This window comes from Phyllostomus hastatus, unplaced genomic scaffold (assembly GCF_019186645.2).
Source record: "Phyllostomus hastatus isolate PE091 unplaced genomic scaffold, TTU_PhHast_1.1 phas_contig_147, whole genome shotgun sequence".
NCBI lineage: Eukaryota > Metazoa > Chordata > Mammalia > Chiroptera > Phyllostomidae > Phyllostomus > Phyllostomus hastatus.
This window is the reverse complement of record NW_025333603.1, coordinates 4457677-4485423: the sequence shown is the minus strand read 5'-3', so window position 1 is coordinate 4485423 and position 27747 is coordinate 4457677. Positions and strand designations below refer to the sequence as shown.

The following is a 27747-nucleotide window of genomic DNA, read 5'->3' as shown; positions in this document are numbered from 1 at the left end:
ACGCCCCAGTATCGAGGAACTCCAGGCGCGCGCGCCGACGCCGCGCGGAGGATTTAGGGAAGGGCGCCCGCGCCACCGGAAGCTGTCGCGCGGTTCTTGGCGCCGGGAGCTCGGGACTGTGGAGAGTTCGGGAGCTGCCATGGAGCCACTTGACCTACTTGAGCCGGATCCCCTCGCTGACCTCGCTGGGGACGCGTTCCTGGAAAAATTCCAGGGCCGGTGTTACAGTGGCCGTTTCCACGAGGACAACTGGGAAGAGGTAAGCGGGCGAGTGGAGTCCGCATGGGGGGTGGGGCGTCCTGCGGATTTCGGCGGCTCCCTCATCCCCGGATCCCAGAAGTTGCCACCAGTCACGTGGTTTCTACTCGAACGTTAACCGGCCTGGAGGGATTTAGAGTTTTCTTAATCTGTTAGTACCTTTAGGAGTACAGGTTTTGGAGTCAGACATGTGACTCCAGCACTCACTGGCTCAGGATGCAGGGTCGGTTACTTAACGCCCCCAAGCCGTTTCTTGAATCTGGAAAGTTGCCCTAACTATAGCACGAATCTCATGGGACTGTGGAAGACGAAGGGGCATTTAACGCTTAATGAACGATAATTACTACCGCTTTTTTAAGGATGTCATGACTGAAAGAATCTTTAGAGATTATTATTCTGCACTCTCATTTTACAGGTAGGAAACTGAGGCCTGGATAGGGAGCGATATAGCCAATCATGATGTTTTGCAAATTATGAGAAAACGCTGATGTAGAGACTTGGATCTACTCAGTGGCAAATCCCATTTGTATAGTACATTCTTGTCTTAATCTCTAGGAATTTGAAAAGATCCCGTTGTTCATGAAGAAAGCACCATCAGAAATTGATCCCATGAAGAATCCTGACTTGGCTTGTCTCCAGTCAATTATTTTCGATGACGAACGCTCTCCAGAAGGTATCTAACATGGCCCTAACGTTTGTTCGGTGTCTCCATTGAATTGAGGTAAAGAGTGAGTCGTTCTGGCCCTGGCCGGTGTGGCTGTGTTGGAGCGTTGTCCCGTAAGCGAAGGGTCTCTGGTTCCGTTCTCAGTCAGGGCACATGCCTAGGTTGCGTGTTCAGCCCAGTCCTGGTGTGTGCGAGAGGCAACCGATGGATGTTTTCTCCTACTAATATCTATCTCCCCCCCTTCTCTCTCTACCATCAGTAAGCATGTCCTGTGGTGAGGATTTAAAAAAACAAACAAACAGTGAGTCGTTCTGATTTATAACAAGTGGTAGTTAGCCTGAGATAACCTGCCTCAGTGTTTTGGATGCCCACTAAATGCTAGGCGTTAGGGATACAGGGATGAAGAAGGCTGCCCTCAAATGTCATGCTGCAGTGGGTAACGAGCCTGTCCTGAAGAATCAGGACAAGCCTGTGCAATAGGTGCTAACATGTAGCTGTCTACTGGTTGCTGCTGGAACACTGAGGCAGAAATTTGAACTGAATCTTAACAATTTTGTAGGCTCTTACTAGGGTGAGGATAGAATTTGCATTCCAGGGAATAAAATAACAAGCAAAAGCAGTATAATTCTGCCCCCCTCCCCCATTTCTTCAGTAATTAAAAAAAAAGTTTTTTAAAAGCTAGGGTAAGTATGCTTTTTTTCCTGCATGCTTCCTTCTTTATAAGCACTTAATAGTCTACCTTATAAAATACTTGGAATTGATGGTAGCATTAAGTAAACATGACTTTGTTTCTCCATTTTAATACGGAGGTTTATCGTGCTTTTTGGGTTTTGTTTCCCTATCAGTTTCTTTTTGGTTTATTATGTTTCATCGTGATTTAGAATCTTTTTAATGAGCCTATTAAAAAATAGGAAATAAACAACAAAAAAGAATAAAAATAGGAAATAATGTATTTCTTCTTTTCTTTGCAGAACAGGCCAAGATCTATAAAAATGAGGGCAATGATTACTTTAAAGAAAAAGACTATAAAAAGGCCGTGACTTCCTATACTGAAGGCTTAAAGAAGAAGTGCGCAGACCCTGATTTGAATGCTGTTCTTCATACCAACCGGGCAGCAGCGCAATACTACATGGGTAATTTATTCCATTATTGAATGTTTTTTAAAGAGTTTACTTATAATAAAGCCATTATGATGGCCAGTGGAGATTTTGAGAATGTCAGGAAGAGGAGCTGCATATCCGAGATACCTGGGATTATTTTCTCTTAATCGAACTCCGATCTTCCAGGTAGACTTAGTGAAAAGGGAAACCTGATAGATTGCATAATTTTTGCTGTCTGAACCAAATGAAGGACATCAAATACCTTAGTATATGAGTTGGTATGATGTGGGATTTTTTTTAGCCCAAATGCTTCTATTTTCTAAAAAAAAAAAGTCTCATTTTTCCCTCCCCCCTCCCCAGCCTTCTCAAGGATGCTCTTGTAGAAGGATTAAGGTAACAGAGAACTTTGTGTGAGAGAAACTGTATTATCTAAGGGGAGAGTTTCTCAGTTTTCTGTGGGACTCTTGAAATAAAAAGTGTTCTTTGGACAAGTAAGTTTGGAAAGTGCTGTGTTGTGGGGGATTTGCAGTGCATGTCGACATGCTAAGAACAGTACATCAAAGAACCTTACACTGTGAATCTGAGTTTTGTAAACCATCTCTTCAGGTAACACTTAGTCAGCATGCAGTTCTGTTCTGCAGTTGTGACTTTGGGAAACACTGATTATTTACTGGTGACTAGTCTTGGTTATTTTAAACCCATGTTTCTTATCAAGGAGCTGAGAGCGGACCTGGGAATGAGCCCAGGCTTTCTGAGGGGCTGGGAGAGAATGAGCCTTGCAGTTCTGGCTGGGACGAGTCTACTGGCTCTTACCACCATTTGAGAAGGGTTTCTCCTCAACCATCGTCTGCTCCACCTGTTTTCTCTTCAGCCTGTTCCATTACAAAATTCTGAAAAATAAGAGTGATATAGCCCTTTGGGGATTATTTAGGCCAGCCAGTGCCTTCATTTTGCATGAGCCCAGAGAGAGGAAGCCTCTAGAAACCCAGTCTTCTGATTTCTGGAGAGATACATTTTCTTCATTCAGTAGATAGTACTTTGTGCCAGGTACTGGCATCATGGAGATGAGTAAGACCTGACTTTTACTGTGCGCTAGGCACTGCAGTGTGAACAAGAGCTACACAGTTCCTTTCCTTGGGGAACTTAGGGATGCCATTTATAGGGCTAATAAGAACAATCACCTTGCAAGAAAAAAACCGTGTGTGTGTGGAGGACACCAGAGGAGCAGATGCGTAATAGTGAGAGCCATTCCTTAATTTATGTCACTGGTAGGGCTTACAAAGCACTTTCACATCTCTTATCCCTCTTGACCTAATAGCAGCTATGTAAGGTAGGATAAATTCTTAGAAGAGTATTGTTGGGTCACAATGTACTAATTTGCTTTCTAATTTACCATTGGAGTGCCCTTTTCCCATATCTGGATATTATCTATCTTTACCAATTTCATGTTAATTTTAATTCCTCTAATCATTCATGATGTTGAGCATCTTTTCATGTGCTTATTATCTAGCCACCTATAGTTCTGTGGATTGGTTGCCTGATAGAAATATTTCTAAGGTTTTTGATGAACACAATTATATATATTTTTCTAAAAACAGTTGTTCTGATTTATATTTATCCAAGATTGTGTAAGAATGTCTTTGTCTCTACACACAAAACTTTGGAAATACTCTGATCTTAAAACTTGTTTCTTGCTTTATGAAACGGTGTCTCATTAGGCAATTTTCGTTCGGCTCTCAATGATGCGATGGCTGCCAGAAAGCGAAAACCCTGGCACCTCAAAGCAATAGTAAGAGGTAAGTCCTGTAGAACTTCAGTATGATTTTAAGTAAGGAAAAGTTAACTCTACCAGAAGTTGAGACATTGTAAGCTTTTTAAAAAAAGTTTTTTTTAATATATTTTATTGATTAAGCTATTACATTTGTCCCATTTCCCCCCTTCCCTCCCCTCCACTCTGTACCCCCTCTCCCACCCACGTTCCCCCCCTTTAGTTCACGTCCATGTGTCATTCTTATGAGTTCTTTAGCTTCTACCTTTCCCGTACTATTCTTGCCCTCCCCCTATCTATTTTCAACCTACATTCTATGCTACTTATTCTCTATACCTTCCCCCCTCTCCCCTCCTCCCACCCCCCCCTGCTGCTAGCCCTCCATGTGCCCTCCATTTCTGTGGTTCTGTTCCTGTTCTAGTTGTTTACTTAGTTTCTTTTGGTTTTGCTTTAGGTGTGGTTGTTAATAATTGTGAGTTTGCTGTCCTTTTACTATACATGTCTTTTTCTTTATCTTCTTTTCTTAGATAAGTCCCTTTAGCATTTCATAAAATAAGGGCTTGGTGATGATGAACTCCTTTAACTTGACCTTATCTGAAAAGCACTTTATCTTCCCTTCCATTCTAAATGAGAGCTTTGCTGGATAGAGCAATCTGGGATGTAGGTCCTTGTCTTTCATGACTTGGAATATTTCTTTCCAGCCCCTTCTTGCCTGTAAGGTCTCTTTGGAGAAATCAGCTGACAGTCTGATGGGAACTCCTTTGTAGGTTACTGTCCCCTTATCTCTTGCTGCTTCTAGGATGCTCTCCTTCGTTTTCACCTTGGCTAATGTAATTATGATGTGCCTTGGTGTGTTTCTTCTTGGGTCCAACTTCTTTGGGGCTCTCTGAGCTTCTTGGATTTCTTGGAAGACTTCCCTTTGCCAGATTGGGGAAGTTCTATTTGTTCAAATTATTTGTTTATTATTTGTTCAAATAACTTTTCCACTTGTTGCTCCTCCCCTTCTGGTACCCCTATAATTCAAATGTTGGAACGTTTAAAGGTGTCCTGGATGCTCCCAAGGCTCTCCTCGATTTTTTGAATTCTTATTTCATCATGCTTTCCTGCTTGGTTGATTCTATCTTCCTTCTGGTCCACTGTATTGTTTTGAGACTCAGATACCTTCCTGTCTCTATTGGCTCTCCTCCGTGTATCTTCCTGCATCTCTTTTATGGTAACCTGCATCCTTTCATCTAAATTGCGCCCAAAATCAACCAGTTCCGTGAACTTTCTGATCACCAGCGTTTTGAACTGTGCATCTGATAGATTGGCTATTTCTTGGTCGCTCAAAAGGATGAGTCCTGGGGGACTGATCTCCTCTGTTGTACACATGTCTTATGTCTTTCCCCGTCTCTCCTATTTTTTTTTTTTTTTTGGTCTGGTCGCTCTCGTTACGGTGGGGGGTGGAGCCTTAGGTGTTCACCGGGGCTGGGCGCCCCAGTCGCTAGATTGTGACGTTATATGTGGGGGCAGGGGCGGGAGCGGGGACGGGAGGGAATCAATGGCGGCAGTTCAGTTTTCCTTGCCCCAGACCCTTCCCTGGGTTCCTGGGCTGCAAGCTCTGCCCTGGTCCACTATCACTGCCCCACTGGGTCCGGCAGCCGCAGCTTGTGTACTCAGGGATCACCGCTGCGTTCTTGTGCCCCGGATGGCTGTCGTGCTGATTCCGCGCCAAACTTTCCCCAACCTCTGCACGCTGCCGACCTGTGCCCGCCCCGCGCCCTCCCGGCTCGGCGTCTCCTACCAGTCTGGATGTACGGGTCTACTTCAACTTCTTGGCTGTCCAGCTTCCATTCAGATAAATCCTCTGTCAGTTCTGTGTGTTATGCTGACTGTAATTTATTGTTGTTCTAATCTTGGTTGTGCAAGGAGGTACAGTGCGTCCACCTATTCCTCCATCTTGCCGTAAGTCCTTAAAAAAAGTTTTAAAAAATCTTTTAAATTTATTTTTAGAGAGAGGGAAAGAGAGGGAGAAACATCAATGCATGGTTGCCTCTTGCACACCCCTTACTGGGGACCTGGCCTGCAACCCAGGCATGTGCCCTGACTGGGAATTGAACTGGTGACCCTTTGGTTCACAGGCTGTTACTTAATCCTCTCAGCCACAGACATTGTAAGCTTTGATATTAAAATGATGAGGTACTGATGAAGTCACTTTATTTTCGCAGCCTTAATGTTAAGTTCCTGGTCCTTATCAGTAACAACATACCATTTTTAAAAGCATTCCCCAGAGAATAATCTAGTCCTTTGTGTTTTAACAATTTGTAGAGAAATTGAAATGTCTCATTTTGAATTAATAAAGAATAAAATTAATTAAAGCAGTTCCAGAGCCACATTCCAATTTTTTTGATTGAGCCCTGGCCAGTGTGGCCCAGTTGGTTGGAACATCATTGTGTAAACAAGAAGGTCACTGGTTCTATTCCCAGTCAGGGCACATGACTAGGCTGCAGGTTCAGTACCCAGTCAGGGCATGTACCAGAGGCAACTGATTGATGTTTCTCTCTCACATCAGTGTTTATTTCTGTCCCTCCCTTTCCCTCTCTCTCTAAAATCAGTGAGCTTGTCCTTGGATGAGGATTAAAAAAGTTTTTTTTGTTGACTGAAAGATGAGATCTTCAAATGTTATGTTAATGTTAATTAAAAGGTAAGTTATGCAACATGTGCTGATAACTGTGATGCTGAGATGTTCCCAGATTATTTTTTCTCTTGTAGTCTGACCTTTCTTTATAATTATAGTACTTTTATACTTCACTTTGGGAAGTTTAAAGGTATACTGCAAACTTTAATTTATTCCTTAAATGTTAATTTTTCCTATATCCCCATGGAACAACTTAAAGTATTTTATCCAAGTTTATCTAAAGGAGATATTTATTGTTGGGGTGGTAAGTAGATCCATGTTCCTCCTAGGGAAAGAAGGTACTGAATAAAGATTGGCAAGTAAATTGAGTGTGGTCCTTTGGAATTGGCCTCAGGCCGGAAGTCTGTAATCCTCATTGAGTTGTCAGTTTTACCTTACTGCGTGACTTTGGCAAGACACCCATTCCTAGTATTGGTTTGTTTACTTTTGAAAGATGAAGTTGGATTCTGTTGACATCTAAGCACTTACACTTCTCATATTTTGAGGTTCTGTGGAAAGCCTAAAGAGTCTAACGAGAGAAAATTGAGCGTGATTAAGGGAGAGGCAGCTTAAACTTAAATCAAGGACAATTTTAGGAGAGACCTAATGTCTTTGGTCTTCCCACTGCTTGATTAATGGCTGAAACTAATTCTGCTTTCAGACTCCGTTTAGAGAAACCGCGGGAGGTGGGCTTTATTCTTTTCATTTGCAGATGAAGAACCTGAAGCTCACAGATGCTCAGTCCTTTGTCTAATGCCTAGTTGGTGAATGACAGAGCCAGATTTCCAGCCCAGATCTGTCTGATTCCAAGGCCTGTGCTTTTTGCCACTAAGCTGTAGCCTTCCTTACTTCAAGAGTCCTTAAGATAAGGGAGGCTCACAGGAGTTTTGAGCCGAGGACACTATAGATCTTACTGATCTAAGATACAAAAAATAGTCTTTCTAGTCTTGGGAATGCAATACAAGGGGTCTTATCTGTTTTCCCTACAGGGTGCTGGCTGGTAGTTAGTGGAGGTTGGGGGTTCCTCCTCAAGGGGGCTCTTCCCGTGAATGTTTCCATTGATCCTAAAAGGTTCTGGGTTCTGCAGGTGCCTTATGCCATCTGGAACTGAAAAACTACACTGAGGCTGTGAACTGGTGCGATGATGGGCTGCAGATAGATGCCAAAGAGAAGATGCTTCTGGAAGTGAGGGCTAAAGCAGACAAACTAAAGGTTGGTGGCAAAATCAGCAGCCATTTGGCATGTAATTAGCATTGGTATTAATTATCTTTTCTGAGCATTGTATCTTTTGGTCATTGTAAACTTTTTCTTCTTCAAAAATAAAACCCAAGAACCAACAGTTCAAACTAAGATGTCTAAATCCCTGGAGAGCTGTCCAGGCAGGTCATCACCAGTCATGATGTCTGGGCCAACAGACCCTAGCCAGGCAGGTCCCCCGAAAGATCCAGCACACAGAGAGCCACCAGCATTCCTGGAGGACACACCACAAGAAGTGTGGACCCAGGCTCTGTCTCTACTTGTCACAGAAACAGAAACGAGGGGAAGCAGCGCCAACACATGAGCTGACTGTACAAATGATGGAGTAGAAAGGAAGAGACACGTGAGCCACCTGGAAGCGAGTCAAGTGAAGAGACCAGTGATACATTAACTGACACAAAGGAAATTAGAGATCATCTACTGGAGAGAATGGATTCTGTCCTTGGGCAGTTGATAGCTTGGCCCAAGTTCATGGAGGCTAAGTTGAAATCACCAGACACAAAAGTAGATAATTTACAGACTGATGTGTCTTTCATGTATTCCAGACCAATGCAGAGTATTCCAACTAGGAAGTGGTATCCAAGTCCTCCAGGTGAAACCAGCCCTCTGCTGGCTATTACCATTTCCTTTTGCTTTGTTCTGTCATGCACAGAGCGAACCTCTAAACACATGGGATGATGGGTAATTGTTCAACAAACAACAAATGCCTAGTAAGATGCTGCCACATCTTTACCTCAGCTGGAAAGTGTCGTGCCATGAGAGTACATCACCACTACATGCCATGTACAGTACCACCATGGTGATCAATGAAAAATAAATAAACAAATAACACATTGGAAAAGGAAAACTAATCCAAAAGAGGAAAGGAGGCAGAGTTTTAAAACACCAAAGGAAGAAACCAGGAATTGCTGGAGGAGGAGGGAAAAGACACACTCTGTTGTCCAGAACTTTGAGTTCTATGTGATACCACTGGTTTTGTGGTTACTGTTGACATGGAACTACTTGATAATATCAGGGAAAGATAACAGGCAATCTGAGACAGTAGTGGAGGACATGCTAGAGGAGGAGGAAGAGGATGACAGAGATGACAAGGACAGTGGAAAAGGGGTTTATAAATAAAATCTGTGCCATCTAGGAGTATGTGTCAGTGTCCAGAACATCCTAGATCAAGTGGCTTCCTTTGGCGAAAGGATAAAGAATGCTTTTCAGCCCTGGCTGGTGTGGCTGAATGGATTGAATGCTGGCCTGCGACTGAAAGGTTGCTGGTTCGATTCCCAGTCAGGCACTCGGGGTTTTGAGCCAGGTCCCCAATTGTGGGGGTGTGAGAGCCAAATGATCAGTGTATCTCTCACACATTGGTGTTCTTCTCCCTCGCTTTCTCCCTCCCTTCCTCTCTCTCTAAAAGTAAATAAATCTTTAAAAAAAATACTTTCAATTGGATGGTCTCATTCTTAAGCTGGCTGGCTGTCATAGCCCTCTGTGTTCACAGTCATCCTGTACTTCATTCCACTGAGGTACATTGTCCTTGTCTGGGCATCAATAAATTTACAAAAAAGCTTCAGTGTCCCTATGCAGCGGATAACAAAGAACTACTTGACATCCTTTCCAGAGTCCCTTCAGATACACAAGTGGTGTAATACCAAGAATGAAACCAGATCTTATAGCCCATGTAAAAGGAAGAAAAACAATCTTGGCTAGCCAGCAGCTGTTAACTGAGAAGACCAACATCTGTTTGGGTCTTCTCAGGTAAAACAAAAAGGCTTCAAGCCTCAGCAGCATTTCCTTTCTGTTTTTTAATTTATTTTGCCTTTACAAAAAATTACTAGTTATTAGAGGGGAAGGGAAAGAGAAAAACAGGGAGAGAAACATAAGTGTGTGGTTGCTTCCCAAGCACCCCGCATTGGGGACCCTGCTGGGAATCAAACCGGCAACCCTTTGGTTTGCAGCCCATGCTCAGTTCACTGAGCTATACCAGCCAGGGCTTGCTTTGCCTTTTTTAAATATCATGATTGAGTATTATGATATAAATAGTATACAAGGGCACATGTTTTGGAAAAATTACTTCCATTATACAGAATCAATTTGATAAAGTTTTACTTACTACTGGGTGAAAGCCTTGTTGTGGATAATGAGTTGGCCGAAAATTTCATTTTTTTTTTTCTGTAAGATGACTCTAGTAGTGGTTGGTGGTTTTTAACTTCATTCGAACCAGTTTTATTAGATTGTATTGTGACAGCTGTCATATCAGCGTGCATTAAAAAAATAAAAATCGGTGAGTTTTTGTGTAGCAGTGTTAATATTGAAGATGGAAGAAAATACACAACATTTTCAGCATATGATGCTTTCTTATTTCAAGAGAGGTAAAAACACAAAAAGATTTGTGCAGTGTATGGAGAAGGTGCTGTGACTGATCGAACTTGTCAAAAGTGGTTTGCGAAGTTTCGTGCTGGAGATTTCTCGCTGGATGTTGCTCTGTAGTGGGGTAGATCAGTTGAAGTTGATAGTGATCAAATTAAGAACAATCATTGGTATACCACATGGGAGATAGCCAACATACTCAAAAATATCTGAAGTAATAAAGTCATTGGTGAAAATGAAAAATGTGTCTTATTTTACAGAAAAAACTAAATGGACTTTTTGACCAGCCCAATAATGTAACACATTGGAACAACAAATGTAAGAATGGTAACCCTGGGAGATATACACTTCTATAATTATAAGTGGGAGAACCATATTAGATTAAATACTTTGATTAAACCTACATAGTGTAGATTTTAAAACTTTGATTTTAAAGTTTTTTAAAAAGTGACTTTTTATCTCAAAAGTAATCCATTATAGTTTTCTATGTTTTATACATTTCAAAAGGGAGGGGATAGTCCCAAAATGTGATTAATGGAAGAGGTGAATTGCAATTTAACATAAATTCTGATTTCAGATCCTGACGTTTATTCCTGAGCAAAGTATTTATATATGAGTAGGCTGATTTTGAGCTGATAAGTGAAGGTATATTACCCCCTCAAAAAATCTTCTACACTCTGAAACTATACAAAGAAAACTTCCCTACCTTCTACCATTCCATTGAAAACCTTACAATCTCTATAGAATTATACATACATACTGTCAGGTTTATAAATGATTGCTTATCTGAATTTTCATACCTACCACTACTTTAATTTGTGCCAAGTTAGCAAATTAGCAAAACTTCAGTAGTCAAACATACTAGCATACTAAATCTATATTGCTTTTGGTGTCAGAGTGTACCTCTCTGTATCTAAAATTGTGTAATACTCAAGTGTTCTCAAAGGAAAAAACAAAAGTATCTGCCTTCTCATTAGGTTACTGAAATGATTTAATGCATACTATGATTTTTGTTATTAGTGTAAATTTTAATGTAGAGGAGAGTGATGTGCTCAGGGATATGCCAGTATTTCATTACATTCAATTTATAGAAAAAAATTATTATTCTTGATAATATGAATGCATGAAAACCTATTTTGTAAAATAAACTGTTTATGGGGAGGGGGCGTTTGCCTTTAAAAATGTTTCACCACCTACTATAGAATCCATATTTAAAAACTGCATTCCAAAGACTCTTATGGTAGTTCTTTTACCTAGCTTCCTGTTACATCAAGACAGTCTGTCTCTGGAAAGAGAAACAATTTGGCTAGAATGTCTTACTTCCCCTTGACTTGCTGGGGGATTAAGCCTGGGTGAAATTGCTACAGCAGTGTTTTCCACTACTTTATTTATAGTGGCCCGGGAATGGGTGAAAGTGGGGGTTATGCTGGAAAAATGTAGAAAAGCCAGAAGCAAGAAAGACATACTTCACTCTAAAGATTCTTTAAAAATTAATATTATTAAAGTTGATATTTAAAGTATTTCTATTTGAAAGCTATGTTAAATACTATTTCTTATGATAGAACTCTTTTGATCTGCTCACATGCTATGGCTGAAAGAACGTTAGGTAGAGCCTTTTCTACAGAAGGCTGTGAGTTACCTGTGCTGTTTAGTGCACCATGTTTGTAATGCGTGCTCGTATTCACATACTGTCCCTGTTCTTTGCAAGGACGTAGTACTCCATGAAGTTGATGTTACTACAGAAGGTTTATTGATAGGATAATTAAAATTTTTTTTAATTTAAAAATTTTTTAAAAAATTATTTTTTTGAGAGAGAAACATTGCCTTGTTGCTTTACCCATATAGCCATTCATTGGTTGTTCCTTGTATGCTCCCTGACTGGGGATTGAACCCACTACCCTTGTGTATCATGATGATGCTCTAACCAACTGAGCTAGCCAGCTAGGGCTGATAGGATAATTTGTTTGAAGTAACTTTTGATTACATTCTGTGTGAGATTTATGTTTCCTGCAGACAAGTCCACTCAAATGTCTGTTAGCTGAATGTTCTACAACCTCAGATACACCTAGTGGATAGTAACTATTAACAGATGACTAATTTCTGTTTGTTGCATTTTATGAAATTTCAGGTGTTTAGTGGTAATATTGACTATACATTCACTGCATTAAATATAAATAAATTAATTAAATTCCAAACCAGTCCCAGCCACTGGAATACTGGAGGACACAGACAAGTCAATAAACAAGGAAATCAATAGCTACAGTGTGGTAGAGGCAAGCAAGAATATAGAGTAGTAGTGGTATCTAACTTTGCCTTGGCCAAGAGCAGGGCAGAGATGGGGGTCTCTGGTCTCAGAGGTTTGCTGGAAGAGGTGTTGCCTGAGTCTAATCTCTTTAAAATTGAGCAAGAATTTATTCTGTTGGAGGTAGGGGTGGGGGAGACATTCCAAACAGGAGAAAGCAGAACTGATTAACTTTGAGTAAGTTCCAGGTATTTCTGAAACTCAGCCTCTCTCTGAAAATAGTAAACATACACCTCAAAGTTTATAGATTATGAAGAGAAAATGAAAATGTGTGTACATGTGTACACTCTTAGCACATTTCAGAGACATATAGTAAGGACTAGATAAGCTTGTGGTTGTGATTTGAATAAATATGAAATAGCACAGGACTATCACAGTCTGGCTGGGTGTAGGGGTGGTGGTGTGGGGGAACATTTGTCAAAAACAATTAGAAGCAGTTATTTAAGATTGCAGTTGCCTGAGGCAGTGGATAACAGTCGTGTAAACAATAGGTTTACTGGGACTTCTGGTCAAGATGGAGGCATAGGTACACACACTGTGCTTCCTGGCACAACCAAGATAGGGACAACAACAATTTAGAAATAGAATAACAACCAGAACTGACAGAAAATTGAACTGTATGGAAGTTGGACAACCAAGAAGTTAAAATAGACCCGCTCATCCAGACCAGCAGGAGGGGTGGAGGTGGGTGGCAGGGCGTGGGTCGCGGCACAGAGAGCGTTGGGACCGGGCACGCAAGGTATCCGGAGCACACAAGACTGCGGCGGCTGGCAGGCAGCAAGGCAGTGATTGTGAAGCAAGGCACTGCGCACAACCCAGGATCCCAGTGCTGGGAAATAGAACCTTGGGACATTTATTGAAAACACCTGTGGGGGTTGAGGCACAGGGAGAGACTCCCAGCCTCACAGGAGAGATCATTGGAAAGTCCCACGGCGTGCACAAGCCCACCCACATGGGAATTGGCACCAGAGGGGCCCAGTTTGCTCAGGCGAAGCGGCGGAAGGGACTGAGCTCCGACAGAGAGTGGAGCAGGTGCCATTGTTCCCTCTCGGACCCCGCCCCCACGTACAACATCACAACCCAGCGGCTGGGGTGCCCCACCCTGGTGAACATGTAAGACTCCACCCCTCATACATAACAGGCGCAACCAGACCAAAGAAAAAAAAAAGATGGCTCAAACAGAATTGAAAGCTGCACAACCAGTACTTTTAAGCGACCGAGAGATAGCCAACCTATCAGATACACAGTTCAAAACACTGGTGATCAGGATGCTCACAGAATGGGTTGATTTTGGTCGCAAATTAGATGAAAAAATGAAGGCTATGCTAAGTGAAATGAAGGAATATGCACAGGGAACCAACAGTGATGGGAAGAAAACTGGGACTCAAATCAATGGAGTAGACCAGAAGGAAGAAACAACCTTGTGGTACTGGCACAGGGATAGACATACAGATAGATTAGTGTGACAATTGCGAGCTCAGAAATAAATACTCATAGACGATTGTTTTTCAACAAGGGTACCTAGACCATTCAGTGGAGGAGGAATAGATTTTTCGACAAATGGTGCTGGGACAATTGGATATCCAGTTTTGAAAGAATGAACTTGGACCCCTGCTTCATACTATGTACAAAAATTACCTTCAGATGGATCAGAGGCCTAAATGAGTGAGCTAAAACTATAGAACTCTTAGAAGAAAACATTGGTGTAAGTCTTCATGAACTTGAATTAAGCATTGCTTTCTTAGATATGTCACAAAAAGCACAAGCAACCAAAGAAAAAAATAAACTGGACTTTATCAAAAGTCAAAACTTGTGTGCTTCAAAGGACCCATCAAGAAAGTGAAAAGACAACCCACAGAATTGGAGAAAATATTTGTAAATCACATCTGTGTTTAAGGGACTTTAGATATATAAAGAAATCTTAACATCTAAATGATTTTAAAAAGTCACCCAATTTTCCTTTAAATCTTCACCTGAGGATATGTTTATTGATTTTAGAGAGAGAGAAACATCTATCAGTTGCCTCCTGTATGTCCCCTAACTGGGGATCGAACCTGCAACCTAGGTATGTGTTCTGAACGGGTCAAACCTGCAACCTTTTGGTGCATGGGATGATGCTCCAACCAACTGAGCAACCCGGCCAGGGCAAAGGCAACCCAGTTCTTTTAAACTATATATTATTGATTATGCTGCCCCAATTTTTTTCCTTTCCTCCCTCCGCCTGCTACCCACCTTCCTTCCAACATCCCCCCACCCACCCCGCTTAGTTCATGTCCATGGATTGTGTGTGTAAGTTCTTTGGCCTCTCCCTTTCCTGTACTATTCTTAATACCCCCATCAATTTTGTTCCTCCCAATTATGCTTCTTGATCCCTGCATCGTGTACTCCCTTTTTCCCCTTCCCCTTGCCATCTGATAACCCTCCAAGTGATCCCATACCTATGATTCTGTTCCTGTTCTGGTGGTTTGCTTAGTTTGATTTTGATTTTATTTTTAGATTCAGTTTATAGTTGTGAGTTTGTTGTCATTTTAATGTTCATAGTTTTGATCTTTTTTAATAAGTCCCTTTAACATTTCATGTAACAATGGCTTGGTGATGATGAACTCCTCCTTTAGTTTACTTGTCTGGGAAACACTTTATCTGCCCTTCCATTCTGAATGATAGCTTTGCTGGATAGAGTAATCTTGGGTGTAGGTCCTTGCTTTTTATCACTTTATATTTTTTCTGTCCCTTTCTTGCCTTTGATGTTTCTTTTGAGAAATCAGCTGACCGTCTTATGGGAACTCCTTTGTAGCTAACTCTCTGCTTCTCTCTTGCTGCTTATAAGATTCTCTCTTTAACCTTTGGCATCTTAATTAGGATGAAGACAACCCAGTGTTTAAGTGGACAAAGGATATGAATAGACATTTCTCTAAAGGTGATACACAAATGGCCCACAAAATGGTCATGAAAGATACTGTCATTAGTCACTAGGGAAATATAAATCAAAACTACAATGAGATACTATTTCACACCCACTAGGCTAGCTGTACTTTTTTTTTAAAAAAGGAAAATAACATGTTGAGAATGTGGAGAAATTGAAACCCTCATGTGTTGCTAGTGGAAATGTAAAATGGTAGCCACTATGGAAAACAATTCCTCAAAAGTTAACCATAGAGTTACCATATGACCTAAGACTTCCACTCCTGGGTGCATATCCCAAAGATCTGAAAACAAATACTTGTACATCAGTGTTCATAGCAATACTGTTCATGATGGCTAAAAGTGGAAACAGTCTAAGTATCCATCAACCAATGATAAATAAAATGTGGTATGTCCATACAGAGGAATATTATTCAGCCATAAAACAGAATGTAGTACTGATACATTGCACAATGTAAATGAACCTCAAAATACTGTTAAATGAAGGAAGCCAGATATGAAAGATCACATATTGTATGGTTCCATACAGTATATGAAAGAGCCAACATAAATAAATCTGTAGACAGAACGTAAGTGGTTGCCAGATGTTGGGTGGGATAAATGGGACTGGTTGCTAAAAGGACTTGGGGTTTTCTTTTAGGTATTGAAAAGTCTTGGAAGTAGAGGTGATGATTGCACAATATAGCGAATAAACGAAGTACTACTGAATTGTATACTTTAAAATAGTTAATGGTTGATTTTAGGTCATGTGAATTTCACCAAAGTTCCTCAAAACTAAAATATATACTGACCGTAAAAGATAAAATTATGGATAAAATAGGACTTAAGTCAAACCCTAGAAAAAGATACATCATTAAGAAGAGCAGCCCTGGCTGGCATAGCTCAGTGGATTGAACGTGGGCTGCGAACCAAAGTGTTGCAGGTTTGATTCCCAGTCAGGGTACATGCCTGGGTTGCAGGCCATGACCCCCAGCAACCGCACATTGATGTTTCTCTCTCTCTGTCTCCCTCCCTTCCCTCTCTAAAAAATAAATAAATAAAATCTTTTAAAAAAAAGCAAAAGGCAAGCCATAGAATGGGAGAAAATATTTGTAATACAAATGTCTAGTAAAGGATTTGTATTTAGAACAGAAACAAGTCATTATGGAAATATTTAAAATGTGGCAAAAGAAACAGACACCTCTCAAAAGAAAATTTACAATAAGCACATGAAAATATGTACAGTATCATTGGTTGTCAGGGAAATGCAAATTAAACATCAGCAGGACCCCAGTTTATAAGACCAACAGTACCAAATGTTGGCAGAGATGTAGAGCAGCTAAAACTAACACACTGCCCATGTGCTATAGAATGGTATGACTGTGCTGGGAATCATTCTGGCAGTTCCACATACGTATCTTTTGACCCAATAACTTCACTTTTAGGAATTCACCTAAGAGAAATGAAAACAAGTTTTAAAAAAAGACTTGTATAGGAATGTTCATAGCCTGTTTTATTTATAATAGCCCAGAAATAGGCCTTGTATTCAGTAACAGGAGAATAGGTCAGCAAAGTTGTATATTTATACCATGGAATATTACTTGGTAATAAAAAGAAACCTGTATTGTTGAGATAGGAGGGAGATTAACTACAAAGGCGCATGAAGGAACTTTCTAGGGATAGAAATGTTCTCTACCTTATTTGGAGTATTGAGTACTCAGGAAATAAATTTGTCAAAACTTATCAAACTATACATTTAAAATTTGTAAATTATACCTCAGCAGAGTTGATTTAAAAAGAAGGAGCAGCCAACCCATAGTTCAGGGCCTCTCTGATCTGATCTGGTGGTTATTCCACTTTATGCGGGCTACTGAGACCCCAAACTTCAGGCGAGACAGCAGAAAGCCATACTCACCCACTTGCATCCTGTAAGTCAGAGTAAAACATGAGACAGAGTCGAAGCCATCCTTCATCGCCCACTTTAGTCATTCTCTAATGGGGCCAGACACTGGTCAGGTGTAGCTCAACTAGGAAGGCAGAATTGGACACAGTTCTAGCGGTATCCATGGGTGGGCACTCTTGATGGTGTAATCAAACTTGTCAGCAGTAGAAAGGATTTTTGCAGCTTCTTGGCAGACGGGATTGGAGAGGAATGACCAAGAACTGTCAGCCACAAGTAAAAAATACCTGTAAGCCTTTCTGGGGCATTGGTGGGGAGGTTGGTGAATGGCTGGTGCTATACTTCAGAGTAGGGGTCAGTAGACTGACCCACAGGCCAAATCCAGGCCTGTTTTTGCACAGCCTATGAACTGAGAATGTTTTTCACATTTTTAAAGGGTTATAAACAGCAAAAAAAAAACAGATACTGTATGGCAGGCACCATACATGGCCTGCAAAGCCTAAAACATTTACTCTGGCCCTTTACAGGAGTTTGCTGATCCCTATTAATCTACAATCTTGAGGGTAAGAGCAGGATCATCTGGTTTTGGATAGATTAGCAGGAAGGGGAAATCTAAATTATATTTCTGCCAGATTAAGTAGACTGGTGACATTTTTCTCTCATGGATTATAATTGTGCAAAAGGTAGAGCCTCTGGTAAGTTCTTGCCCTGGGTTTCCCCAACCATACCAGTGAAGCCAAAATGAGCCACAGTGGGGGGAAAATGCCCTGGCTGGGTGGCTCAGTTGGTTAGAGTATTGTCCCGTAAACTGAAAAAGTTGTGGGTTTGATTCCTGGCTGGGGCACATGCCTAGGTTGCAGGTTTGGTGCCTGGTTGGGCGCATATGAGAGGCAACCAATCGATGTTTCTCTCCCTCTCCCCCTCCTACCCCCCAAATCAATAAGCATGTCCTCAGTGAGGATAAAGAAAAAAAGGAACAAAAGAAATGCCCCATAGTGGTATCCAAGCAATGTCAGTCCTTCTACCAAGAATGCCCTTTCTCCTGGTGGACTGGACTCTCCTGTGCCTGTCTAAACCCACCTCCTCCAAGGGGCAGAATCAGTTACTCCTTCCGTGTTTCATAGCACCTGGTTCACACCACCAGGGTGACCTTGTACTTGTCTGACCCTCAGCAGACAGTGAACTCCTTAGGTACAGGAACTGCAGATTTTCAAATTTCTGTCGCCACTGGTCCTGGCACCCAGGCACGTGATTTTAAATGTTGGTTGAACTGAATTTGGCCACTGGCACTCCTTGACACAGGAGCCTGGATTGGGTAGAGATGAGACAGTAATTTAGGAACAGGCTGGGGTAACCAGAGGAAGCAAGTTCCCTAGAGCTGATGGATCTGAATTACACTTTCAGCGAACTGAAGAGAGGGATATGAGGAAAGCCAAGCTGAAAGAAAAGAAGGAGCAGAACGAGAATGAAGCTTTACTCCAGGCCATCAAGGTGAGTTTTCAACCCTTAGGCCCTTATGGTCTTGTTAAATCCACTCATCCTGAGGCCTCCTGGGAACCTGTCTTGGGATGCTTTGCCTGAATGAATTTGTTCATTATCTCTCAGTGTGATGAAGGGGCTCTGGAGTCAGATCCCCCAAGTTCAGTCCCCTTTCCCAGTTGTATACACGTGTTGGTCTCAGGTAACCTGTACTGAATAGATGCTATGGGTTAAGCATCATTTAATCTTCACAGTAGCATTCTGAGGTAGGTTTTCTTGCCCCTCTTGCTAGATGATGATGGAATCTCACAGAGGTAAAGAAATCTCACATAGCTAATAGTGGTCAGAGTCAGATCCTTGCTCTAAATGAATGTGTCTGATCCAAACCCTGCTTTTACCTGGTGAGCCAGTCACTTTGAGAGCCTTGGCTTACTTGGTCTTGGTCTTCACAAGGGAGACAACACCTGCTGTGAGAGTGTGGGGTAGGCTCTTGGTCTCATTCTTGGGCGAGTTAAATTATGCACCCATTTAAGTGACTTGTTCACTTCGACAACGTCACACTTCTAAGACACACTCCACTAGTCCTTCCCCACAACAAGCAGACTGTTAACACATACTAACAGGTTACACAAAATGGAATACCCCCGATTCTCCATCATTTACAGTCAGGGATTTGGTCATTTCCTAAAATGTAGACTGTTGGGATGCCCAGACATTTGCACACAGACCTTATTTTGGTTCTCTCCTGTAGTCCAACTGCATCTCAGAAACTTCACTGTTCAAAAGATAGTGTATACGCACAGCCACACATACTGTTACCAGTGGTGTAAAGCAGAAGTCAGCAAACTGCAGCCCTGCCTGTGTGTTACGTGTTACCTGTGGCTGTCTTACACTACAGTGCCAGTGCTGAGTAGTTAACTTCAACATAGACCATTTGACCCACAAAGCCTAGAATATTTATCCGACCCAAGGAAGTTTGCCATTCCGTTAGGAGATACCATCAAAGGCAATTTTGACTGCATGTAATTTTTCTTATTTGTACCCTTTGGAATCTCCATACAAAGCATTGCCATTTTTATACATGTCACATTCTTGGTCTTTTTTGTGCCTTGGGGTGAAATGCCCTTCCACTTGCCGCTGCTCCACCTTTCAGTCTTTAAGGCCTAGCATTCCCCAGTCACCTCCAGCCTCAGACTGAACTAATTATTCATGGTCTGCAGTCCCACAGCTTTACTTCTTGCTGTATATTGTATTCATTTCCAGAGATCTCTTCCCACTAGACTATGAGCAAGGTCTTGAGGGCAAGAACCATGTCTAGCTGGCCTCTGTTGTAGATGTTCGGGGAAGCTGAGTTAAACACGCGATGCCTGCTGTGTGCCAGGCCTCAGGGATGATGAAGGTGAATCAGGGAGCTTGCAGTGTTGTGGTTTCCCTGGTCAAGTGAAATGGGTTCATGTCCTTCCACACAATAAGGTTTCTGTTTGTTTCTGTCTTTACTCCAGGCTAGGAACGTCAGGCTAGTCTTTGAACCTGCCAGTGAGGAGGAAGAATCCGCCTCAGCAGGTCTTTGTAAACTGCTGGACGGGCTCAACTTGCAGAACCCCTACGGAGCCAAGCCAAGTTTGGATGACCAGGGCAGACTGAGCTGGCCTGTGCTCTTTCTGTACCCGGAGTATGCCCAGTCGGACTTCATCTCTGCTTTTCATGAAGACTCCAGGTACTTACTTGCCCCAGAACCTCTGTCTTGCTGGCATGCTCTTTTCCTGCTGTCTCTGCAGGCGGGACAGGTGGTTTTCAGTTCAGGAGGGAAGAGAATAGTTTCGAGGTTTTCGGTCTGATTTGCGTAATCTCTATCCTGTCCCTGATTTCTCCCTTGGCTCCCTAGCTCTGCAGTGACAGACACAGTCCCACCATTGTATGATGGGGCTAATACAGTGTTTGTACATATCTAGTGAGATGTGAAATCATTGTAGGTAGTACACTCATAGTAATTTAAGTGTATGTTAGGAAAAAATACGACTAGCAGTTTTAATGTGAGATTTCCTAGGGTTAATGCTTAGAATGTGGCTAAATGTGAGGAATGTTGTTAGGCTTGAGTCAGGCTTAAATTTAAAGAAAATGACTATGTCATAATAGGACAGGTGATGCACATTTTGGGCACTGTTGTGAAAATGACTCACATTGCATTTCATGTTTATACATTCTTGATATCTCTGTGATTTGATCTCTGGGGGCTGTGATGTGGGAAAGTAGACCATGAGTAACTGATACCAAGAAAGTACATATGTTACATCCTTAGGTTTATTGATCATCTAGTGGAGATGTTTGATGAACTGCCCCCTTGGGACTTAGAGCGGAAATACTATGCTGATAATTTAGAGGTAAGAGAAGTATTGTTTTGTTTCCTGTATGGGATTTTTTGAGGAATGTGGGGGTTTTATTGCTTTTTTAAAAAAATTGTGAATTTTTTTTCTAATTTGTGATAAATAAAATGGTAAATTTTATATTCTGTATTTTTACCATAAAAATAGCATTTTTAGTTTTTTAATTATAGTTATGAGATTATAGTTATATAATTATTAATAATTATGTTTCAGCAGCATGGAGTTTATGTGCATTATTTGCAACCATCACCACCATCCCTCTCCATTTTCATCACCCCAAACTGAAACTGTCCCCACTAAATAACAACTCCCTATTCCCCCTACCCACAACCCCTTGAAAGCACCATTTTACTTTCTGTCTCTATGAACTTGACTACTTTAGGTACTTCATACAAGTGGAATCATACAATATTTGTCTTTGTGGCTGGCTTATTTCACTCAGCATAATGTCCTCAAGGTTCATCCATGTTGTAGCAGGTATCAGAATTTCCTTTCTAAGGCGAAATAATATTCCGTTGTTGGGATTAACAAAACAATCACAAATTACAGAATGAAGAATTTGTCTTCTAACCATTTCAGAATAAGATGCCAGCTGACCCCCCATTACCCTTGAATACTTCAGTTTCTGTTTCCCAAAAACAAGGACATTTTCCTTCATCATCTCAATCAACCATCAAAATTAGGAAGTTAACTTCGATGTACTAGTACAGTGATTTTCAACTGCTGGGCCACAGGATTTTTACAACATACAATCCCTGGCTATTTAGTCAAGGGCACTGACCTCTTTTCCCTTAGATTGTCAAATGAAAAACTGACAACAGCCAACACAGCAATAGCCATCCAGTGTGAATGAGTCGAATAATATCTGTTTCTTTGTCGGATCAGATGTGTATGTGTGTGTGCATCGCAGGATTTTAGTGGTTTGTGTGTGCCGTGCGATGAAAAGGTTGAAGATCACTGCGCTAGTACTGTCGAGCCTTCGACTCTGTTCGGTGTTTACACACTGTCCCGCTGGTTCTTCATGGCGAACAGACCGTTCAGAATCCCACACTGCATCTGTACTAGTAGTGCTCACGTCCCTTTAGTCTCCTGCAGGCTGTTGCGGAGTTTCTCAGTCTTTCTTCAATTTTCATGGTTTTACTACTTTTGAAGGGTACGGATTGGGTATTTTGTGTGGAGTGCATCAGTGTGGGTTTGACCAGATGCACATCTGACTGGAAAATCACACAGGTGGCGCTCTGCCTTGTTGCGTGCTGTCAGTTGCTCCCGATTTCAGGTTGTCCCGTTGCTGCATTTGCTTTGATCACCTGATCAAAGTGGGGCTCTGACAGTCTTTTCCACTGTAAAGTAAATCTTTTTCCCTTTGTAATTAGTAATTTATAGGGAGGTGCTATGAAATTATGTACATATCTTATTGTTTGTCACACCTTCAACATAATCATTTTTATATCAGTGGATTTATGGTTTCCTATTTCATTGAATTACAATCTATCACTGTGATTGGGTTATGCTCAGATTATCTCAGATTTGGCCAGTGTAATCCCTTCAAATTTGTTTCTGTGTCCTTTTGACTTGTTTCCATTTTTTAAAGCATTTCCTTGCTTTCTGGCATGAGGTGTTCTAGGCTCAACTTGTGCTTTTCTTGTCCTACTTCTGGGAACAACCACTTTTTCCCAAGGAACCCTGGTTGTTTCAGTGGAAAAGTGTATTTGGAAGCCAGGATCTGTTAAATAGGGGTGTGCGTGTGTAAGTGTGTGTGTGAGAGGGAGAGAGATATGAGGTCTCACAGGGGTCTCCAGTTTTAATCCAACACGACAAGATCTCTCTTCTTCCTGCGTTTGTAATAGTGGCTTCTGTTACTTTTCGTATATTTACTCATTTGATCAGTCCCCCTCCTGTTACCCCATTGGCCCCTCTTCCATGTGGAATCTTCCTCACCCTACCTAAACTTTGGACCCCTACAGCAGGCTGCTGCCCCAGCATAGGTGGCCTCCTCATCCTACACACACACTGTCCAACCCCTTTGCATGAATGTCCCCTTTATCCTGTTGGGGTTCTCACTTTCCATGGCAGCCCTCCCCCTGCCGTTAGCAGTTGCCTTTCTCACCCTGGTTGGGCCCTGACACCTTATATAGGCTGTTCCCATGCATGGGCATCCCCCTAGCCCAACATGGGTTCTGACACCCCATTCTTGACAGCTGTCCTACAAGAATACCCTTCTCAGCCTTAGGCTGGCCAGCCCCCAGCAAGGATCCCCTCTTCAACTGGCTAGGCTCTGTGGACACCCCTTAGGCTCTGCAGCCGTCTGTGCAGGTGTCTTGCTCTCCCTGCTTGGGCTTTGACACCTGCACAGGGCTGTTCCCTGTGTGGCCACCCTTTTACCCCTGCTCTGTGCTGTCCTGGCCTTCTCCCTGCACAGCTAATGGCTCTAGGACTGAATTATTAGGGAGGGAAAGGCTCATAGTCCTGGGCTTGAGTCTTGGCTCCTCTGTTTACTGGCTGGGTTTCATTGGTGAGTTATTTCCCTTCTCTGAGCCTTGGTTCTATCTTTGGAAAATGAAGCCTTACAATACCTTTAAATTTTTTTTTTAATTTTTAAAAAGATTATTTATTTTAGAGAGAGGGGTAGGTGGGAAGAAAGAGGGAGAGAAACATCAATGGGAGAGAGAAACATTCATCGGTTGCCTCTCATACGTACTCCAACCAGGGACTGAACCCACAACCCAGGCACATACCCTGACTGGGATTGAACCAGTGACCTTTCGCTTTGTGGGATGATGCTCAACCCACTGAGCCACAGTGATCAGGGCCCATGATACCTTTGTTAGTCCCCTGGGGGAGGTCTGAGTGCTTTATATTCCACAGCTCTGTACAGGAGGCATTCAGCTAATAACAGTCATCATCTCTGTACCTTCTCCCTGGACTTGGCCTCGACATGCCTGGTGCTGCTGCAGCCCTTTGTTTGTATCTGACTGCTGCTCCTCTGTTAACCTTGCAGGTCTACTTTGAGGATGAGGAGAGGGAAGAGCTGTACCAGGTGCCTCCCAAGAGCACCCTGCGGCAGGTGCTGCAGCACCCCCGGTGAGTCACTTCATGGGGCTGCGTAATAGATGTAAATAGATGTGAAGCATGGGGCTTCACATAGAGGGAATCACACCCCTTGGGCCAAGGCTATACCTCACAAATGCTGCTACACTTGTGCCTTGCTGTGGTGAATTGATTATTTATCTCCCTCCCTCTAGGACTTGAGAGCCGAGACAATGGTTTTTGTTTTTTAAACTGTTTTCAGCCCAGTGTCTGGCTCACCCTGGGTATTCACTATTGGATGAATGAGTGAAAGTATGTTCTAACAGATTCATGTCAGGTTTAGCCACAGGCATTCAGAGGGCTGTGCCTGCGAGAGGGCTGGCCCAAAGACTCTGAGGGGGCAAGGCCATGCTAATTTGCCAGATTTATAAGCAGCCTTACAAACATGCTAAACTTGCATTTTAATGTTGACTTACGTCCAAAGCTTCACCTTGAATGTTGTTGGGAAGGCCATAGATGGTTAAGATTACAGTGCAGTTAACCCCTCTCTTTTGTTGTGTTGCCTACAGGTGCTTTGTGAAAGACCTGACACCATCGTTTTTGGTCTGTGTGGAATCCTCTCTTTTCTCTAGAAGTTATTTCCGGGCGAGAAATGTGCAGTAGGTAGAGGGACGGAGCCAGGCTGTGGAGCCATTCCCCCTGGACCTCCTCCCTGACCCCCTCTCCCCGGAGTATAGCCTACCTGAATCAGCGGGACGTGCTCCTAGAACCCAGCACTTTTTTTTCCTCATCCCGGCCACTGTCCTTCCTCAAATCATAGGCAGGGAGGAGCTGCTGACTTCCCTGAACTGCAGCTTCTCTGGTCAAAGTGCTCAGCCTCAGCTGGTCCTCACTAGTCTCTGTTTGGTCATGACATCCTTGGACTCACTGTGAGTTGCATTAACCAGCCTCCATCTCTGAAGGGACCATTTGTCGGTTACCACAGCAACTCACCCAAGGAACTCACTGGACTGACTCACTATCCAGTGACCTAAGTTCACGTTCTAACCTTTGTGGAGTTAGAGGCTTTAGAGAAGCTACCCCTCACACTGCACATACACACAAACCACGCCTGTAATTTTAAGGCACTAAAGCTGAGGTTCTGGCCTCCGGTTATTTCCTGAGCATGGAGGGTTGCTCTGTGGAGATACTGTAGATGCCTTGGGATGAGATGGGGCCAGGAACACCAGGTCCTGTTTCTGTATCTGTACACACCTACAATCTGGGACCCTCTAGAACCCCTGAAAGGTTTGCCAATTTTCCCAGTCTTCGCAGTGTGGGGGGCAGCGATGCACTTGGACAGTGGACTGCATCCTTCCCCAGTTCTCACATTTTAGGGTTTTGTGCCTTTTGCACTGGAAAATCTTTTTGCGTGTTGAATCATTGTTCTAAGTTGTACCGAGAGGGCTTTCTGTGTCCTGAGCTGTAGCCATGTGAGTTCCTGTCATGTCCACCCCTTCCCCGGGGAGGAGTGCACTCGCCTGAAGAGCCATGATGTGGAATGTTCATTTTCTTTCCTCTGCCATGAGAACATACCTCCCTGGCGGGCTGCTCCTTCGGCCTGGGTGCCAGCATGGTAAGACATGCGGAACAGCTACAGCAGCTGCCCTCAACCACTGATTGTAACTTGAGTGAGAAATAAACGTTTGTTGTTGTAATAGCACTGAGACTTGGGGGTTGTTTGTTACTACAACAAAGCTAACTAATACATCATTAAACTGAAACCAGTTGCTGTCCTTGAGATGGACTAATGTACTTTTGTGCTGTGTGCTTCCTTGTCTTTGAAGGACAACTTGCTGTGGAATATTTACAAAGAACCATGCAGCTTATGCCCAGGAGGCTGGAGTTCAGCCTCCACCCTAAGCCTAGCTGAAGCCATACTGAGGCCGTTCTCCCTCACTTCCCAGCTGTTGACTTCCTGCTTGGTTCTCTTTGTGGGAACTCAGCACTTTGTGTAAGGGGCCCGACAGTCAGCAACAACCGTAGCAGGCATTGCAGGGTTCCCTGTAGCAGCTGCTCCAGCCACCTCAGTCTTGTGGCAAAGCAGGTTCCAGTGTGCCTCCCTACTCCTCTGTGGAACAGACTGATTGCCTGGCCCCTCCCAGGGGCACTGTGAGGCTGGGTTGATATGACAGATGAGAGCAGGTTGTACATTCAAAAACAGATGCACCTGACAAGGGCCGTTATGTGACCTTCATCCCCATCACCTACCCCTTTCATAAGGCTCCTCGCAGGCCAGGTCAGTAACTTCTCTCCTTCTTGTCAGTCCCTGCCTGTGCCTCCAGGGAGGGGTGGGGGCCGACGTGGAAAAGAGAAGAGAGACTTAGAATGGCGAAGTGTTACACCAGAGGTAGGAGCCTAGTGGCTGTTGACTTGTGACTGTAAGGGACTGCGCTAGGAGCCTGCTTCATCTGAAATGTTTCCCTGTCCCCTCCTCACAGGTGTCTGTGGCACTTCTGTGCAGGTTCCACATGCAAAGTGCTTAGTCAGTTGCCTGGCACGGAATTAACAACTAGTTCTTAAGCGACTTATACCCGGGTGTGCATCTGTGCAGACTGGTAACACCAGGCCAGTGGTTCTCTGCCAGGGTCATTGCACTGAAGGGACCTTTGCCAGTGTCTGGAGACATTTTTGATCATTACAACTTGGTGGGATGGTACTGGCATCCAGTGAACTGAAGTCAGATACTGCTAAACATTCTGTAGTTCACAGGACGACCCCCGGCCCCTGCTCCCACCGCCCAGTGTGGCCCAAACTGTCAATAACAGGTTTGAGAAATGCTGCACTACACCTTCCAGAAGGCCAGCTGTCAGTGGACAGGGGCCAGATGGGGATTTGTCTGAGTACCCAGGCTGGACACAACACACAGTGGGAGCTCAGTGAGTGAGTGTGCTGATGGATAAGTGGATGAATGAAAAAAATACAGCAGGTCCTGTTCTGAGGCCCCATGTGTGCACACACTAGCATCAGTGGCACCTCCAAGCTCAAGCCCACTGTGGCATCTTACACCTCCAGGAGTGCTCCTCGCCTGCCCTGCCCATGGGCTCTGCCATTCTCTGGTCTCCAGGAGAGTGGACCAGGCAGAGATTTAGGAGCAGGACCGCAGAACAGGGGCTGCACAAGACTGGCATGTGTACGCCCCAGACCCCACAGGTCAGGGTCAGGGCTTTCAGGGTTGGGGTGCAGGTATAGACACTTCCAGCTGGGCATGTGGGCTGGGCCCTCATCTGGGACCACCCTGGTCATCTGCCCATGTCTGGGACACTAGCAGAGCTGAGTCAGAGCTCCTGCAAGGATTCAACCCTCCTCCACCTCATTTTACAGATGAGGACATTGAAGTCCAGAGAGGAGGAAGAGCAAGGTCAAGGCTCCAGCATCCTTAGCATCCATGACTTGAGGCAGAGCTTTTTCACCCCTGAACACATAATGGATAAGGGCCATGATGAACAAGGTGGCGGGATGGGGGGAAGTGGGAAGCCTTCAAGCAAAGGCAAGGAGTCTTGAAAAGGCATATTCCAGGGGTGGTGCATATGCTGGCCTGGCCTAGCAGTAACAGCTGCCATCTGTGGAACACTTCGGATGTACCAGACCGTGTTCTAGGTGCCATATGTGGACTGGCTCAGTCCCAGCACCCCAGGGGGCGAGCAGCTGTAT

The 27747-nt window shown here is 43.3% G+C and overlaps 1 protein-coding gene across 1 annotated transcript; it reads left to right on the top strand.

The window, feature by feature from the left end:
• Nucleotides 1–4: 4 nt before the first annotated feature.
• On the top strand, nt 5–25756 carry TTC4 (tetratricopeptide repeat domain 4). The gene is made up of 10 exons (XM_045858138.1): nt 5–259; nt 814–931; nt 1894–2055; nt 3741–3818; nt 7534–7658; nt 18569–18655; nt 20146–20360; nt 20943–21024; nt 24026–24108; nt 24624–25756. The coding sequence occupies exons 1-10, from the start codon at nt 140–142 to the stop codon at nt 24715–24717; spliced, it is 1164 nt and encodes a 387-aa protein (XP_045714094.1). The 5' UTR covers nt 5–139; the 3' UTR covers nt 24718–25756.
• Nucleotides 25757–27747: the final 1991 nt, after the last annotated feature.

What these genes read in the sequence shown, in the direction of transcription:
- TTC4 (XM_045858138.1), top strand. Translation starts at nt 140, where the DNA reads ATGGAGCCACTTGACCTACTTGAGCCGGATCCCCTCGCTGACCTCGCT. An exon ending in TGACGAACGCTCTCCAGAAG is followed by an intron (nt 932 to 1,893) that starts GTATCTAACATG and finishes TTTTCTTTGCAG; the next exon opens with AACAGGCCAAGATCTATAAA. An exon ending in CTAAAGCAGACAAACTAAAG is followed by an intron (nt 7,659 to 18,568) that starts GTTGGTGGCAAA and finishes TTACACTTTCAG; the next exon opens with CGAACTGAAGAGAGGGATAT.